Source organism: Perissodus microlepis, chromosome 18 (assembly GCF_051167445.1).
Source record: "Perissodus microlepis isolate ML-2025 ecotype Zambia chromosome 18, ASM5116744v1, whole genome shotgun sequence".
NCBI lineage: Eukaryota > Metazoa > Chordata > Actinopteri > Cichliformes > Cichlidae > Perissodus > Perissodus microlepis.
The window spans coordinates 11,708,483-11,726,895 of NC_140478.1; the positions used below are offsets into that span (position 1 = coordinate 11,708,483).

Below are 18,413 nucleotides of genomic sequence, written 5' to 3' on the forward strand. Positions count from 1 at the left end.
GTGACCAGTGAGATGTGACTTATTTGTGTGTGTGTGTGTAAGGGGGGGCGCAAGTTTCTGGCACCCCATTAACAGCAGGATGGGATGGGACGCTGTGGAGGCGCTTTAAGGGCCCTCGGCGTCTTGTCTTCCTTCACCTCACAGCTGTGGTTTATGATCACGTTTGCAGGGAAGTGAAAGTTTGTGTGCGGCAGCTGAATAGTACCGTGTATTCATTGTGTGTCTCAAATGAGTCCCTCGTGACTTCCAGTGAAATTTGATCCCTGTTAGCAACGAGCAGGTGAAGAGGGAGAAGTGAACAGCGCAGCAGAGCACAACATGGGAAACGAGTAACAGAGGGAGCGAGATAAACACACAAGAGAAAAAGGAGAGTGAATTAGAGAGGAAGCCTGGTCGCTGGAGGATTGAAAAATGATTTCCCCTGGCTCTGCAGGTTGGAGATACAGAGCACAGATCAGCGGAGGAAATCCCCTTCTCCGCACTGCTCCATCCCATCCCTCCTTCATCTCCACTGGGTTTCCTGCACTCTGTATCCCCTGAAACGGGAGGAGGCAGACGGTGTTCCAACCTGCTGCACATTTCATGAGGACTGCTCCACTATCAGCATGCCAGACTAAGACACCGAGGGCCACACCGCAGACATATTTGAGCCCAGAGCTGGCACTTTGTGATAAAAGCTAGATTAAAAGCAGAAGGTGGACCAACCACATCAAATTAATTTCCTGCACAAACAATCAGTTTGGACACTCATGCATGTCTCCAATAAGGCCATTTACAATAAAATGAAAAGACCACACGCACAAAGTTCCATTACAAACCTTTTTATTAGGTAACAGAAAACCTTTTTTGTGTGTGTGTGTGTGTGTGTGTGTGTGTGTGTGTGTGTGTGTGTGTGTGTGTGTGTGTGTGTGTATAAAAAAAAGAATTAACACGTTCAATCACTTTGACCTCCTGCTAATGCTTCAAAATTAAAGATTTATAAATACCACGAACAACAAAAGCAAATACATTCTGCTTTATTTTGAACAGATTAGAAGAAAAGAAAAAAAGGCGATTTGGACGTAACACATGTGAACTTATCCAGCATTCGTTTAAAAATAAAAATTAAAAACCTAAAAAGTAAGACAGAAATGGGCTCCTATCCAATTAAGGATCTGCTTAGACTCGTAGCTTTGAAGACTATACTGGTAGTTTTCTGTGTTTTAGGGTTCAAACAGCAAATATTTGATTTTTTTTTTTAAATCATAGTTTTCAAATGATTTAACGTAAGTAGCCATCTTGTTTATTAAAGTACAATATATACATCACTTCCCCCTAAAACACAAAACCCAAAACAGTATAGGGCTTCAACTTGACCTTGGATTGTATACAATGTACATACAGTACATACATGAAGTGGACCGGTCCCAAACCCCAGGAATGAGACCTGTCCTGACCCAGAGCTGGAGCTGCGCCTACATACTGGAATCAGCTGCCTTTGTTCTCTTTCACAGCAGTCACACTCCTCGCTACAGCTTCCAGGTGATGAGGTGTAAGGCACTGACAGCGCCTCATGATAGTGCAATGCTCAGATGTTCCCTGTACCTTTTGCTCTCAGAAAAAGGCCCAAACAGGGCCCAGTTTCCCAAAAAAGAAAAAAAAAGTATCCATTTTCAAACCCAGGAGAACCATTCCGAAAGGGACTGTGCATGACATGACGATGCATGACCCTGGCAGCGTGTGGAAACTAATGAGCATGAAGGAAACAAAAAGAGCAATGCATTGCGCGTGTGTGTGTATACAATCTACACTTCCAATAGAAGAGTTAAAAAGACAGAAAATTGGAGAAAACCCTATTCACAAAAAAGTAAACTAAACCCTGCTTTGGTAAAGCAGTTTTTAAATTGCACCATCACTATATAAAGCTGATTATCGCATTCATATAATATGATGAACATATGCATCTTCTCGCTCTCCCTCACTGTTTGAAGGAGATTGTGTGTGTGTGTGTGGTTTGTGTGAGTGAGAGATCACGAATATGTTCAATGTTAAAATACAGAGAAGCCTGCAACAGGATCTCCATGTGAGAAGTGCAAAGGCCTCAGCAGCACATTAATTTCAAACTGAAGGTGGCATTTATCACCTGTGGAATTTTTTTTTTCTTTCCTTCTTAACGCCCGCTGTCACAGAAGGTCACATGTGTTGTGTTAACAAACGCTGCATAAAACAAAGAAAATGAAGAGGTGCAGACATTTAACACCCATCCGGTTTCAAGCAGATTCAGTCGCACGGTTACTTCTGCCACAAGCCTAGATGATGCTGCAGTCTCTGGGGAAGCACATGGTGCTGAAGTTTAAAGCACAAATGCAAACTTTTGTTTAGAACAGAAAGCAGGCCTGCCTGTGACCAAAACACTGGGACTTTGGAACAAAATAAATAAACAAAAAACAATAATATATATTCCACAATCCAAGAGTTCACCATTTAGTGAAGAACAAAACCTCTGCAGCAACAGGAGAATGGAAAAGGGATGCCATAAAACACCCTGGATCACTTTATGTCTCTGACATGAACAAAGATAGGATTAAGTAAGAGGAGATTGCAGTGTCTTACTTTCTCTCTTACAGGTGGTCAACTTTAAAAACTACAAAAGATAGCATCTTTATTGAAAAAAAGAAGATGTAGAGTTTTAAAATACCTCACTTAAACTTCAATTTTAAATACCTCAAAGAGCTTCAGTCTTCATTAGTATTTAGCTTTTTGGTGGCTTCTTACCTGATGCAAACAGCATGGGGAGCCGCAAGCTTATATTAGTGTGTCAAAGCAACACCAGTCTTTGTGACAGGTGGGGGGTGTCAGGGATCATCTGGTGGAGCAAGTGTTAGTTTTTAAGTCAGGACAGAATGGGAAAAAAAATGAATGAATGAAGTAGTGACAGACGAGGATCAGGGCAGCTGCTGCAGCTTTTTAAAAAGCACAGTAAAAATTATTCTTGATATTTACAATGAGGAACAAGAATACATTCAGGCAGCAGAAGGAGAGGGGGGTGGCCTCTTCTCTCTACGAGGTACATTTGGCACTGCTAATATTCAACCCATCCCCACACATTCTAATACAGTCCTTCTCCATCCCTTTGTCTTCTGTCTCTTCACCAGACTGACCGGAACATCAAGCTAAACTCTGACTTCTGTGGGTCATAAAGTGTCACCTCTGCTCTTACTGTTCATTCATGTAATACTCGGGGCTTTGAAGTGGTAAACACTGCAGTGTGGGGCCGGCGGAACGTTCCTGCGAATGTCTTTTGATAAGACGCAAAACTACGCAGATCCAGTGCTCCCCCCATGCTCGTTTCCCCCCGCTTCAATCAGCAGGAGTCTTTGGTTCAGAAGGCACATGTGTGTGCGCGTCTCTCCACAGAATCCCTCCTGTATTTTATTCTTTTTTTAAATATCCTTTGATATAAAAACCCCGGCAGTGTGCAGGCCACCCGGACTCCAGGGTTTTTTTTCCTTCTTCAAAAAGTCAATCCATTTCCCAGCTTCCTGCTAGTAGTCTTTTGGGAATGGCGGAGGGAGACTGTGGGCGGGTGTAAACTTAGATACCATTGGTCAGATCTTTGATGACGTTTGCCTTCACCAGCTTACGAAGGAACTCCTTTTCCTTGGATATGTTGTGTGTCCATGACTGCAGGATAATCAAAGGAAAGGACATATTCAGAAAGATACAACATCACAGATGAAGCACGAGGATAAGTGGTGGGAGGAGGCATATTAAACAGCACATTTTCCAACAGCGCCAGACAAAACTGTATGTTAAGTTTAGGGTTACTATATCCCCAGTGTCTACACATGTGGGTGTTCAAGTGTACAACAATGGAGCATGTGTTAAGCCATGGTGGTCAGTCTTCTGTCCTGCTGTGCTATAAGAACTCAGTCCAGTGGGATAGTTAGGGATAAAAGGAGAAGGAATATATAGAGAAAGGAGGCACAGGGTGGAGGAAGAGACCTATGAGAGAGAATGGAAAAAAGTGGAGAGCTTCAAGACTCTCTTATAAGGTCTGGCTGTGTGTCTGTCTGGGTCAAGCCTCCTACAATTACATGATGGGAAACGCCACGGCCTGAAAGAACAATAACCTGCAGTTTTCGCAGAAGTCAACAGCAAAATTACAATGACATTTAAAATACAATAACAACAATAACGACCTGCTGGCAACCACTGGTTGGGAGAGAAAAGTGTGTATTCCGCGACTAGCTGGCAAATATGTACTTAAGGTTACGTGCAATCGCTATCATTAAAAAGGTCCACGATGAAAAGCTCCTTCCAGCTGCTTTGGTTGCTAGCAGATTTGGTTGCCAGTAATTTGTGAATATTTGCAGACAAGTTGGCGTTTTTTCATGTAAACTACTCAGAGGTAGCGAAACTGAAAAGTGCACCTTGTGGGGTCGTCATCTAATACGTAATCCAGCATGTAAGCACTCGAGACAGTTTGCTCTATTTGCTTTTAGCTTCCACTCTGGCTGGTTTTATGGTGTTTCATCAGCTTTAATGACGATCCGCTGTGGTGACCCCTATAGGAAGCAGCTAAAAGACGAGGAGGAGCAGGGTAGAAATAAACCCCAATGCCTTCTCAGCTTCACTAAAATTCTGTCTGTATCCACTTTGCACACGGGACAGACAGGGCAACATATGCATTGGTTGCAATCATGTCTTTGGGTAACTTCCAAATAATAACTGTAAGACTTTATTCCTCTTTGACTTCTTTCTTTAGTGAAACTCCACATGACAAAAATGTTAAAGTTGCGACCATAAAATCAAAACTGGAAGATGAGCAGAAAGATGCCAATGGCTCCACAGCCTCAGGTCATCATTCTCTGTGGGTTTTCACAGTCATTTCATCAACTATTGATCCGATCAGTTTAAATTAGATCATTTCCAAGCACAGCTTTGAGATGACAAAAATGAGGATTCATAGATAGACATGTATTGTGGATTTTAATCCTCCACCCAGACAGTTAAAGAACAGGCCTAAGAATAGCTGGAGGGTTTACCAGTTGTGCGGTTCCAGAAAAATCAAAACCTCAGGCACTGGTTAAACTTTCCAAACAACAGAGATAAAAAATTAAAGGCTAAAAACATTAACATTAATTAGCCATGTGTGGCTGATGATGACAATGCTGATGAAGATGATGACAATAAATGCCAAAGGTTTACTGGGAGTTTAGACAAAGGTTATCATCATACTGAGCTCATGGTTTACACATGTCAGCGCAGGGGTGACATCTCGGATTCAGCTCGGTTTCAGTGTAAACACAGAGATCCAGACGTGATGGAGCAGAGAGAGCTCCGTCATGAGGACGTTTAGAAAACGATCGTTTAAGTGACTGATGAAAGACCGTTCCCACTTCAATCTAAAAATTTAGTTCGACGATTTTCATTTTTCATCTTTCATGAATTTATGTTTTAATTTATCAAGAAGTTTCACCAATCTTTCATTTTGTTTATGGTTTAATATACGTACGGGTTTGTTTCCCTTTTTTCCCCCAGACATTTTCTCTGGTTTCTACTAATCTGTGCTCTTAATCTTTCATGAAAGCAGCTCTGACTTAATTTTCTAAGTCAAATGGGACGTAAAGTTACAGACAGGTGACATATTAAGAGAAGTGCCTGAGCCCTTAAACCTCAGTATCGAGGTGGCCGTTACTCTCTTGTGGCCATGTGGCTGGCATGCTTTTCCTCTTTGAAGCATCACTCCATAACAAGCTGTTTAGTGATTGCTTTCATCTTACAATGTAGCATTTCCTGATTCTGATGGGCGTAGTCTACATCCATCTGAAGGGCACGAGGGGTCACTGAATGGTTTAAAAAGTATTGAAATACTGTGTATTGCATGCTATGGCATTTACACATCTTAACTATAGAAGATATTGGATCAGTGAAGGGATATTTTTTGGAAAGTTAATCCTTTCACAAAACATCCAGAGAGTTGGAGCTGATGGCGCAGTTATCAGACACAAAATGTTCCTGACACCTCTGCAGCTTTAACGGTCCCTTGTAATCTTAAATATTTGTAGAACAACCATTAGCCAACTGCAAAGAGCTGTTTAGCACTCCGGAGCACCTCCAAGCATTTTTTTTCCCATAAGCTCATAACGGCTATAATTTTGGCTTTAAAGAAAAAAAAAAAATGGGAGAAGTTGAACCCCAAAAGAATTCTTGGACTAATATTACCATAAGTCCAAACAGTGACTGCTTTGTAGTGAATGTATTTTGGCTGTAGGCCAGTTCACGTCCCCCTCACACTCCTTCACAGGAGTGGTGGTCCCTCCTAATCAAAGTCTACAGTTGTTACTTTGGTTATTCTACTGTGGCCAAAGGGTAAGGAGCAGCTAGAATATATTGTTCTCATTAGGAATGAGCCCATGTCGTTCCGCATTTCATTTAAAGAAATCTTAAAGAGTGCCTCCAATGCTGGATTACCCTGTAGTGAAATAAGTGCTGATGTGCGAACGCTCACCTCTTTAATGGCGGACATCTTGACAGACTCGTAGTAGTGCAGAGGTGCGTAGGGCTTGTTCATGTCGTAACCAAAACCAGCCACCGCCACCTCGTCGCAGTTGTGCAGTGCCATTGTTATAGCAACAGTCCCCAAAGTTGGAATGTTCTGTGGCAGAAACACAGGTGTGGGCAACACACACACACACACACACACAGGTATCTGCTTCCCTCCCTCCCTCTTCGGTACTTCTGTCTTTGTTCTACTTCACTGCTGCTAACTGACTCTGAACACTTGGTGATTAACTATTACCTTTGAGATGTGATGCCTGTAGACCCCTGCTACGACACGCTGATCTACAGGGTTGAAGCTGTGCTTCCTAACCGCCCTGGGGTGCCAGAGATCTGGGATTTGGGGGGGTAGGTAAAAGGACCTCTGTGTGTGTTTGATTGTGTGTGAGGATGTTGCAGAACAACAGAGAGTGTGTGTGTGTGGGTGGGGGGGGGGGGGGGGATGCAGGGTGCAGAAGAAAGCAGAGGGAGGGAGGCCCTATTTAAATCATTACCCTGATTTGCAGCCCTCAGGGTAGGTGGAGCTGAACCAGCAGCTGGCCAACCCCCCACTGCATGTTCTAATAAGAGATTATTTTACACACATGCAGCCACACACACTCAACATAAACACCAGTATAACAAATAGTCCTCCTCATTAATTTCCATGTACATAAACATACACTGTGATGGTCAGAGGAGAAACGGTAAAGTGTTTCTAGGGAAAGAATGTGCCAAATCATACAACTCTGCAGCCAGACAGCCCTGCAAACACCCAGACACAAACACAAACGTGCACACAGATCATCATGCACTCGCTCTCTTATGCACAAACACACACACACACACACATATAATGTGATGCCCACATGTTCAACACATGTTGCAGAGCTGAGTTCATGCAGGGGTGTTCTTGGTGGCCCCCAGAGAGTGGTGTTAGGGTGATACACTCCTCATGTCCCCTCCAATTCCCCCTATCCCCCCTTTACTCGCCAAGTGTACACAGACACATCCACACACACTGTTTGCATACACACTATATACACTTGCACACCAGTATTTAATTTCAAACAGTCTGATGTTTAGTTTGTAATTTTTCTGCTCTGCAATCGATTTGATAGCCACCAATTTAAATTTCATCACTTTACTTCTTAAACAAAATATTCTCTGGTTAAAGGGATGACACGGCAGCAGAATTCACCCTGGCTCCGGGTTACAGCGAGTATTCACTAGTTTTTAATGTACCGAAGTAAAATGCAGTGAAAGATCGGAACGCTTTAAATCCGTGGCTCCCTAATCGCAGCTCCTGTTCCAAGAATGAACTCTGCTCATAACTTACAGCAAAATAAGCCCCTAAATGGCTCCAGAATCAGCAGATTATATAACATATGTATATTTTCTTCAATTAGTTATTTAAAAAAAAAAAAGAAAAAAGAAAAAGACTCTTGTGTAAGCATTTCATTTGGAAACACAGTCCAATCCCCTCCCCATTCTTTCTGGATATTGAGCTCTCATTCTCTTACAAAAACAGATGAACGTCTCATCTATGCATACAAAGTCGATATCTGATGTAGCCTACGTAACTGGCCGACGCCGTTGCCAGCATTTATCCTTGTCTGGACTAGAGATGGACCGATCCGATATTACGTATCGGTCCGATACTGACCCAAATTACTGGATCGGATATCGGCGAGAAATAAAAAATGTAATCCGATCCATTAAATATCAAAAAAAGCACCTCACAAAACTTGCTACACGGCGTAACTCGGCTCATAACCTAGCACGTCGCAGCAGTATGCATCGCGTGATAGAGCAGCTGTTTGTATTTGTAGCTTCGCTACCAAACCAGCATTTCATCTCCGAGGAAGTTATCCCAGAGAGAAGTAAAGCAAGTGTGTAAGTTCATCTCTGAATGTTTGTAAAGCATTTTAGCGTTAAGCTTAACAACCGATATATGGAGGGACTGCCTCTCTCTCTCTCTCTCTCCTGCTGCTACTTCAATCGTGAAACTGCTTAATGATCAGCTGATCGGCTTTTCTGTCGCGAGTCTGTCTCTCTTCTTAGTTTTTGGCCCACTTCTCACCAGAAAGAGGAAACCAGCGGTTGAACAACAGCAGCACTATTAAGCTTGATAAGCTGTTGTTAGAATTTATTTAATATTACTTTCTACACCAGGATCCTTTTCTACGTAGCTGGTAACTGTGCAGGGGCGGATCTAGCAAAGTTTAGCCAGGGGGGCCGATAGGGCATGAACAGGGAAAAGGGGGCACAAAGACATACTTTTCTTTCTTATTCTCATTTAAAATGTCGAGCTTTTAATAAATAATTATCTGAATCTTACACCCAAAGTTTTAATCTGATGTAAAATGTATAGTAGTCCATTACTGTATATAGTAACTGTTAAGTCTAATATACCCTAGTAAGCTATAGTACTTTTTCCTTTGGGAAGATACCATCTGTGCAGTCTGTAGTTCTGTTGAAGAAAGATGTTGAATCTATTTAATTATTCTTGAAAAATAATTTATTTCTGTGCATTTTTCCCCCTGTATCAAATTAAATTTGATTACATCGATTAAGCATCATGAGGTGGAGGGTGGTTCCCTATTTTTTTTTGCTGGGAGTTTGCAACCCTATTAGTTAGGTTGCTTAATATTTCTGCTAAGTACTCTTTAAAATACCAGAATAGGGAGGATGGAGTAGGTTTAAGTTTATTAGATTGATCAGTGTTGCTGAACTATGAAATATTTTGGGCGCAGTGTATTTTTTACATACAGGTATAACAGAATAGCTTTAGTGCTGTTATTTATTTAAACTTGAGTATAAACTTATACAAAATGCAGCAAGATATTAAAAAAACGTTTTATTGATTAAAAAATACACTATATCGGATTCATATCGGTATCGGTCATAAAAAAGTGGTATCGTGCCATCTCTAGTCTGGACTGCACAGTTACATTTCAAGGGGGGTGCACGTCAGGTTACACCACTGAACACAGTGCAGGTTTTTTTTGTTTTTGTTTTTTTTTTTTAAAATAGAAGGGTGTGCAGTTACAACATACCTACAGTGAAGGTTTAAAACAAAAGTAAAGTTCCACTGTTACTTACTCCTTTGCCCATGAGGCCATTGTTGAATGGCAGGCCAATGAACTGGAAGGCAGCCTCCTGGATGAAGTAGGGGTTGAGGATTCTCATCTCTGTCGGCTCCCGAGGCACAGACTGAGCCACCGACTTCCAAAAGCCATCTGTGCCCCTCTGAAAAGTAAAAAGATGGAGGACAGCAGAAAAAGGTCAGTTTGTGTATGGTAAAGAATTTATTTTACACTGTCAGATTAGAGACATGTCACAGAGGCACAAATGGGGAAAAACAAAAAACAACAAGGTTTCAATTGATGGCATTGGTGATAGCCAACTAAAATTTACCAACCAAACATCAGCAAAAGATTATCCTCCTTAAACAAAGAAGCAAACCAGAAGCCAGGCTCTGTCTACCACTGATTGGGGAAATTACTTCTGGACCTTTAATGAATGAAGGGGAGGTTGGGGGTTGCCGCTTGCAGGACACCAGCAATTTTGACCCATCAGAAGGAAAGTCTAGCAGTTTGTGAGGGATGCAGTTGCCCTAGAGTGGTAACGAGAGGCTGCACTAAAGTCCTCATCAAAGTTTTAAAAGATGTAGATAAGACAATAGTGCGACACACAGTTGAACCTTTAAGGCTTTAGTGCCATTTTGCTTCCGAGAAAGAATACTTCATAATCTAAGTGAACACCAAATAAGGAGAATGATTATAGGTGCTGATAATAGTGCTGCCGTGTTAATATGCACCAACTCTGGAGCAAAACTGCTCCATTACCGTGCGGAGACTTTCTACTGTTTCCTACAATTTTCTCAGGCTTCTGGAAATATCAATATTAGTGAAATAATTGATTTTGACAAAAAATCTTTTGTAGACCCACTTTTGTCTGAAGCCAGACACCCTGCTGGGAACCTATCCATACTCAACATCTGTGGGTAAATATTGCATTAGAAAGAAAATCACAAAATCACACCTTGACCCGAGGGTGTTCCGAGAGACCTCGGGTCTTTTTACACAAGGCAATCTTCATCAGTCGCTAGCACAACCCGTCAGACATGCTAGTAACACCACCTGAATAAAATTATGCAACTCTAATGAAAGGCACTTGCCCAACTTAGTCCTTCCAGAACAGCCGACGGATATTAGTAAACTGAGACAGACAAAACGCTTCCCCTTGGAGAAGTTTATACATAATGCAAGTGAATCCTGAGTCGAAACTAGCTCCCTTTACTGCATTCAATTCAAATGTTACACTAAATTAACAAGTAACAAATTAACAGTGCGTGATTGACTTGTCTCCTAAGATCCATGAAGCCAATGTGAATCACCTGTTCAAACAGTCAAACACTCGCCTGGCTGCCTTTGATACAGCAATGTGTGTGTGTTTGTGTGTTGGCAGAGGCAGTAGCAACAAGTCTGATGGCTTTGTGGGTTCAACAGTGGCGGCTCTTTTTGAACGCAGGCCCAGCTCTGTGCCCTCGGCAAGCCGCGACAGGAACAGCAGCTCATCTCTCCTGTCAACACAGCTTGTGTTTGCCAGAAATCTATTTAGCCGAGCTGTTTGGATGTGTGCAGGTCTGTGTATGCTGAATAAAGAGTGATGCATTTTTTTTCTTTATTCTAGGAAGGAGAGCAGCTAATGACACAACACACACACACACACACACACACACACACACACACACACAGCAATGACCTGACATGCACATAGACACAAATGTCACAGGGTGGGGATCTCTTTGAAGATCAGACAAGTACAGGTGGTTTTGAGAAATGTATGAGCAATTAGTATGTAAGGATTTGGGATTGTTAGGAAGGATGGGAACGGTGGGTATGTTTATGAGTTCAGGAATGTGGGAAGCTGCTCACAACCCTGTTTTCCAAAACACTGTAACACTTTGTAACACGTAAACAAAAAACAGACAGCAATGATTTACTTGATCCCAAACTTTGAGAAGGAGGATTTCAAAATGCTGTGAAAACTTGGTGAGCAAATGGTTTAGAAAAAACAACAAAACAAAACATAAAACTACAAATGTTTTAGTGATCATAAAAAATATTCAGAGAATTCAGTGGCATTCCTGTGCACAAGAACAAGACTGAAAACAAGTCATGAATGGCTGTGATGTTCAGCCTCAGGCTGCACTGCATTAAAACCAGACAGTTCTGTACAGAGTCAACGCACAGGCTCAGGAACACATCACAGGAGCAGGAAATAAATGTTAAAACACAAAAAGAAAATTATTAATTCCACAGACTTCCTTGTACCTGAGAGATAATTTAAGGTGGATTAAGGGGAAGTGGAAAACTGATCTATTTTTATGGCCAACTTGCGCTTCTACAGAGGCACTGTTAGGGCTTGAACAATATATACAGTTTACCAAACCACATCCTGCATGTACTACATTAATATGGCTTTGTAGCAAAAGAATCTTGGTGCTTAACTAGCTAGCGTGCAGTAAACACCTGCCACCCACTGGAAACATTTGGTACATTACAAATGAAACATATGCGAGAAGGACGACAAACCGCTGAGCAGAATGAGAAAGAACTTCACTTTCAAACAATAAGCCCTGTTTTGGACGTTTCATTGAAGGTTAAACACACAGCAAAGAACAATGAACATCAAAATCACATAAGATAGGTATCCAGTAAATAAAGAGTAAAAGAAACGGCTTTTAAGCAGCACTGAAAAGGCTGCACTTCCAGCGATGAGTAGCGTACAATCTGTACTTAAAGCTCCTACAAATAGCCTTAAGGGAACAGGATGTGGCTCCCACTGTGGACTAACTGCTAACCTCTGTGTGAGCACGCATTTGTTTCTCAAAACAAAGCGCTGTAACTTTGCCCTAGACACGATAGGAAGCTACGGAAAGAGTCTTTCACACCACTTGCTAATGACAGACGCACACATGCTCAAAGGTGAACACACGTGTACTGCATTGGCTGGCTGGGCTGTCACTGAGCTGTGTTCAAAGAGGAAATGACTGTTTCCGTTCTCCTGTGACAGCTTTATGGTTAAATTGGTTTAGATTATTAGATTTAAGTGTGTGCACAAGGCGGTGCGCTCCAATAAAGCACCTGTTAAAACAAACCTGAACTGGGCGAGTTAATTATTTGCAATGCAAGGAGATAGACCCTACAGGGGGTCAACATTACTTAGTTACAAAAACTTAAAAATCAGCTTAGTGCCAGTCAACCGTGTTGAGGAAAAGATGATACAACACCTTGCCGTCTTGTCAGAAGGTGGATCTCAAAGCATAACGAGCCTGAACTGAGCGCAGATGAGCAGAAATGATGAGTTCACAGATTCAACAATTCTCCAAATAACAGGAACAGCAAGCTTATACTTGCTTATACAGCTACATCAAAGCACAGCATACAGCTCGGGCTGGCTTAACCTCAAACTCTGAATTAAACACATTTGTCCACTACAGCCAACATTCATGGCATTTCTTGAGAGCTAATTATAAACATTGTTTACCACACAGTGCAGAGCTGGAAATGCAGTTCTAAATGTATGCACTGTGTGAGACAATCTCCAGCACTATATCAATGCAGTGATGTTGCGATAATATCTGTGCAATACTGATTTTTCTGTGCCGAGGATGAAGAGGATGTACCAACAGAGCAGTAATGCTGTTGAGATTAGAAATGGACTATTATTGATTCCTCGGAAACCACAAACAAAAGCATGTACGATTAAAGTAGATGGCAGAGTACAGGTAACTTGTCAGCTTGAGCTGAAGCCTTACAAAGGCTAAGTGTATTTGTTTTGTGATTTCAAAGCTGCTGGAAAAATCACAATTACATAAACCATTAAAGAAGAAGAAAAAAAAAAAAAGGGAGCTTGAATCAGAGGATTAAAGCGTGCCACAGGATGAGAAGAAGTCCTACTGTAAGCCTAAAGATGGAAAGGATCAAACAAATGGAAAAAGTGAAGCAAAAAAGGAATGGTACAAGGAAAAAGGTCATTAACAACAGAGCTAAAAATCTCAAAAAAGGTAACTAAGATCATGTGCTGGTGAGATACCTAAATTAGACTGTCCATAAACATAATGGTATGTATCCTGTGTCCTTGCATAAAAAGGCTCAAAAAAGCAACAGCTTTGGTTTAGAGCCTTGCATTGAGAGTTTTTAGCATGCTTTGGTTTCATTGTGGCTTCCAGCCCAAACCAAAACTGAACTCACCTTAAAACTAAAGTGGTCCGCTGTGTTAAGTGAAACAGCCAGCTCAGTTTATAGCTTCTGGGGGTCCGAGTAAAAAGTGCAGACACACGGAACAACAATGAAATATGAGGGATAAAGGGAAAAAGGTTTCACGTTTGCAGGGTTACTACAAGTGGCTTTAAATGCCTTCAGCGTAAACCATCTGCCACAAGCAGTGAAACCAAACAATCTCGTCATCAGAAGCGGTTTTCAGTTTCAGCCTACATGTGACTACTCTTCAGATTGATCTCAGAGTATTGCTTCAATAGCAACGAATGGCCTTACTTCCCTGATTGACAAACGTAACACTTTTTGGAGTTTTTCAATCCTGTAAACTTACCGAGCAAGAATGTGGTTGTGTTTGATGTTTGTGTGCCGTGGAGCTGCACGGCTCAGACGAGGTGGACTGAATTTCCGGAGGGCCGACTTAAAGCAATTTTGAAAACGAAACGGCAGCCCCAAACTGCGAACAATCACAATTACAGCTGCCTGGAGGTCATTAGCACTGTGTACATGTCAGGCCTCTGAGTTTACAAGTGGTAGTGTCTTACCACTTAAGTGCTCCTCTGAAGAGGAGCCATTTGTGCAAGAATGTCTGAATGGAGAGAGATAGGCAGTAAAACCTGGAGGTGCGCAGCAGGGGATTACAGTTACTAAAGGTCCACTTATAATATTCCCCCTCTTTGTTTTTAGGAGGGAATCTGAAGCGGTCCCCGATTTGTGTTTTTTGTTTTCTTGACACATACCACAACCTCTCCTCCCACTGAGGTCACAGTGATTGATCGATTCCTGGTCTCTCTGAGGTTACTCGGTATGGGAAGCACAAATCTCCAAACTTCCACGATTGCAAAGATGAAAATCGTGCCAATGCTTCACCGCTTCACAACACTACAACCTTTAAAACCAGCAGGTGCAGCAAAGTCTCTGGGAAATAACAGGTGACGTGTTGAAAGATCACAAGCAGTGCCATTATAAATATATATATATTGGTGACCTTTTGACAATTCATAGGCCGCCTTAAACTCTCATAAATACATCATTAATCAACATCCACTCTATTGGAACACAGCACCAAAGGAACCCAGTGTACAACAGGTCCCAGTGTAAATCGCAGCAGGCTATGTAGGTGAAGCACTTCTGAAACACAACACTCGTGGCAATCAGTGACATCCGGACACCACGTTAGTCACTTGGTTCACGTTCAGAATCCATGTTTACAAGTATGTAAATGTTTATGAATGCATGTATGCATGCAACTGGGGGATTCTCCACAGATGTTTGGGCTTAAAAGAAGCGCCATATACCTTCCTGCAGTTCATCCACAGTGAAAGGGTTGCAATAAACTTTTTTGGGATAAAATGACAAGTATGTAAACCCAAAAATCTGGGCACCACACGGGGTGACACAGCTCACTGGCTCACACCAGTATTCCAGCCATCGGGAATTTACATTTAAATTTCTCAATAATGTGGAGACCCTTGCCATTCTAGAGACTCGATTTTTTAGCTACACTCGATTTTTTTGGCATTACCAAAAGACAGAAATATTGGCTACACTCTAGTATTTTGTTACTTTGGAATAAGAACCCCTGGCGGCATTTCTATTAAAGGAGAAGTACTTTCTTCGACAAATTGTCTGCATCCATCATTTATCTCTCTGCCCTGCAGCCAGCAGCGAAAGCTCCTGTAAACAAACAGGAGAGATAGAACACCGACACTCCACCTTCAAACCCTGTGTTTACCACCGGCTGTATATCTTTCACTGGATCTGTTTAAAAATATCCCCACATATACAAACACATGCAGGCTGTGTGTGCATGAACTGTGAGTGCACACTGTGCATGAAGGGGGAAAAAATTGCAAATTAGACCCAGGAGAGAGAAAAAAAAAAAAAAAACCTATATCAGCAATCGTGGAAATCGCGTTTGAGCACATGTGTAAACAGCATGTAATGTGGCAATCAACCAGCCTGTTGCCGTTGTGGGGTCCAATTTTAAGGCAGAGTGAGAAAGTTAGCTTGTAATCAGGTAGACAATGAGGGATAAGGGAAATTGGAAGCTTTGTGATGCTTTGGGACTGTGTATGTATTAAAAAGGACAGGCACAATTAGGAAGAAGGATTAGATGTGATCACGACTGGATTTCTTTGCGTGCGTCTGCGTGTTTGTCGAAGTGTCCGAAACTCTAAATAACAGATTGGGAAACTGTCTTGCTAATTTGTATTCTGGCCAGCTTTCCAAGACTGCACTCTAGGCTCATGAAAATCTGCAATAAATGAAGGATAGTCCAGCACATTTACCACCGGCTAGATGAGTCATTCGGAACTGCGCACCACCCACTAACCTTTCAGAAAAAAAAAAAATTACACTTGCTTTCATAACCACAGAAGGCAAGTAAAAAAGGTTTTTCATCCCTTCCAGCTCCAAGAAGAAGAAGTAAAGAAAAATGGTTTTAAAATAATGAGCACGCATATATTTAAAAAAATTCATTATTCCAATTATTTTTTTTAGGAACGTTTTTCCTGAGATCACGGGAGGTGAAATCAAACGTGCAGATAAAAACATCTTGGTGTTTACTCTGCATTTTTCCTGCTGCTAGTGAATGAGATACAATGAAGACAGGATATCGGTCTTTTGACGGGTTTCTTTCATGTTGCTGCCAAGGCAGAAAATCCAACAGCAAACAGATATTGCTCTCCTAGTAACACAAGCAGCTTCATGCTTCACTAAAGGTATATGCTGCATCTTCTTACCAAATAGTTTAATGTGAGCAAACAAATTAAATGCCTGTGTGATGCATTTTTAAATAAGCACATAAAAGCTTGCTGCAGACAGTTCATTTATCATTTAAACCAACGTGACGTGCTACTTATTATACACAACTTTCGAAACTAGTGTCAAATGAAAGCATTCCCTAAACACATCGGCTTACAGTCATAACAACACCTACCACCACTGAGACTCTACCGGGGAGCAACGGTCAGCACTAATGAGGAAGGCAGCCCATTTAACATCTGGACCAAAGCAGTTTAAACCGACAGATTGCACAACTGACCGACTCTGCTATTCTAGGACTGTAGACTCTTAGCAACAAGCCTGAACAGTTAGAGGGGCTTTTTTTTTGGATTGTAATTCTATAAACCACCTCACTACACTGATATCCGTTCATGGATTACTTTTACACTGAAAGAGTTTCAAGGGCATAAGCTGCCAAAATAAAAATGGAGCAAACTGTCTAGAATGGCAGTACAGATGAATTGCATTCGATTTCCTGCCATATAAATAGCGTGTCCCATTATGTTCCTGTTTTCTGGAGGTCAAACATGGGTGTCTGCACATGTGTCAGTTTTATCCTGCCATGCTGTCATCGAGCCTCAAAACAGAAGACACTGATGATATTTCTGTTTCCTGATAATTAACGCATGAGTTGCATTCCTCCTTCCTCAGCAGATCAAAGAGGACTGAGTCAGACGCCGGGGGCCAGATCAATTATCCAGGCAGCCATTTTCACTGTCCTCTCCATCTGACACGCCACAAAAATCTGGGCACTATCAAAGGCTGAAGACGCCATAAGCCAGCCAAGAAAGCAGTTTTATTTTATTTTACTTTACGGTCAACTTCCACTACTCACTCTCCTTTCCTCAGATGTTAACCCTTTACTCCATTTTACATTATCCTTTCCACCTATCCATTTTCTTTTGTCCTTTAACCAAAATTCACACTACTACTTTGTTTCAGTTTGTTATGCCATACCCTAACTGTATTGTCCATTCCCACCCACCCACCCTTATTCTGTTTTTTTCCACTTGTGACTTTCTATTTTGACAAAAGCCGCCTTGTAAAAATTCCAGCTGGGATACGGTCTCTGAAATTCACTCGGCTGTGTCAGATAATAAAGCAGGTTTCCCAAATCCTGTGTTTTCTGATGAGACTTTTTTTCCAAAACAAAACAACAAAAATAAATAATTTGATTATTCTGACTGCTTAAAAATACACTCCCTACTCTGATTTTTAATAAAATTACATATGTGAGTTTTACAACACCAACATTAACAACAACAAAAAACCAAAACCCACACAAACAAACATCTGCTTTAAATTCAACACTCCTCCCCACGCAGGAGACCTCTGTGTGCACCTTTGCACCACTTCCTGTGCTCACAGTTTTTTGATTGCTCACTGGAAATCCCAATATGACCACCTGCATGTGCTCTTTTTAGATTTCACCACAGACAAACATCAACTTCTGTGTCAAACTGATGCAGCTTTCATGTCGAGGATGATCACTGGAGCCAGACACTAAAGCTACGACCTGAACACCAAACTGTAGTTTAGAGAAAGCACACAGAGTCCAAACCCAAAAGGTCAGTAGTGTGACCAGAAGCATGCTAACCACTCACACCTCTGTATGTCTGTCCTTTCTCACAAATCCATTTAAATTTTACTTATTCAGCGCCAAAATCTCAACAACAGTCGTCTCAAGACGCTTTGTATTGTAAGGTAAAGACCCTACAATAAAAGAGAGAGAACCCCCAAAGTGAGACCAGGCAGGGAGACACGATAAAAGGCACACTGTGGAAGAAAGCCATGGATTAATAATAACTAATGACT

General features: G+C 41.6%; 1 protein-coding gene across 6 annotated transcripts in view; it reads right to left on the reverse strand.

Annotated features, from left to right (window-relative positions):
* Nucleotides 1–891: 891 nt before the first annotated feature.
* Nucleotides 892–18,413, reverse strand: part of st3gal3b (ST3 beta-galactoside alpha-2,3-sialyltransferase 3b) — a 41,124-nt gene continuing 23,602 nt past the window's right edge. For all 6 annotated transcript variants that reach the window (XM_084911687.1, XM_084911690.1, XM_084911691.1 and 3 more), the window contains 3 exons: nucleotides 9,628–9,774; nucleotides 6,494–6,640; nucleotides 892–3,663 (listed from right to left, as the gene is read on the reverse strand). In XM_084911687.1, the coding sequence (XP_084767813.1) occupies nucleotides 3,574–3,663; nucleotides 6,494–6,640; nucleotides 9,628–9,774 (384 nt within the window). In that variant the 3' untranslated portion in view covers nucleotides 892–3,573. The remainder of the gene's footprint in view (nucleotides 3,664–6,493; nucleotides 6,641–9,627; nucleotides 9,775–18,413) is intronic.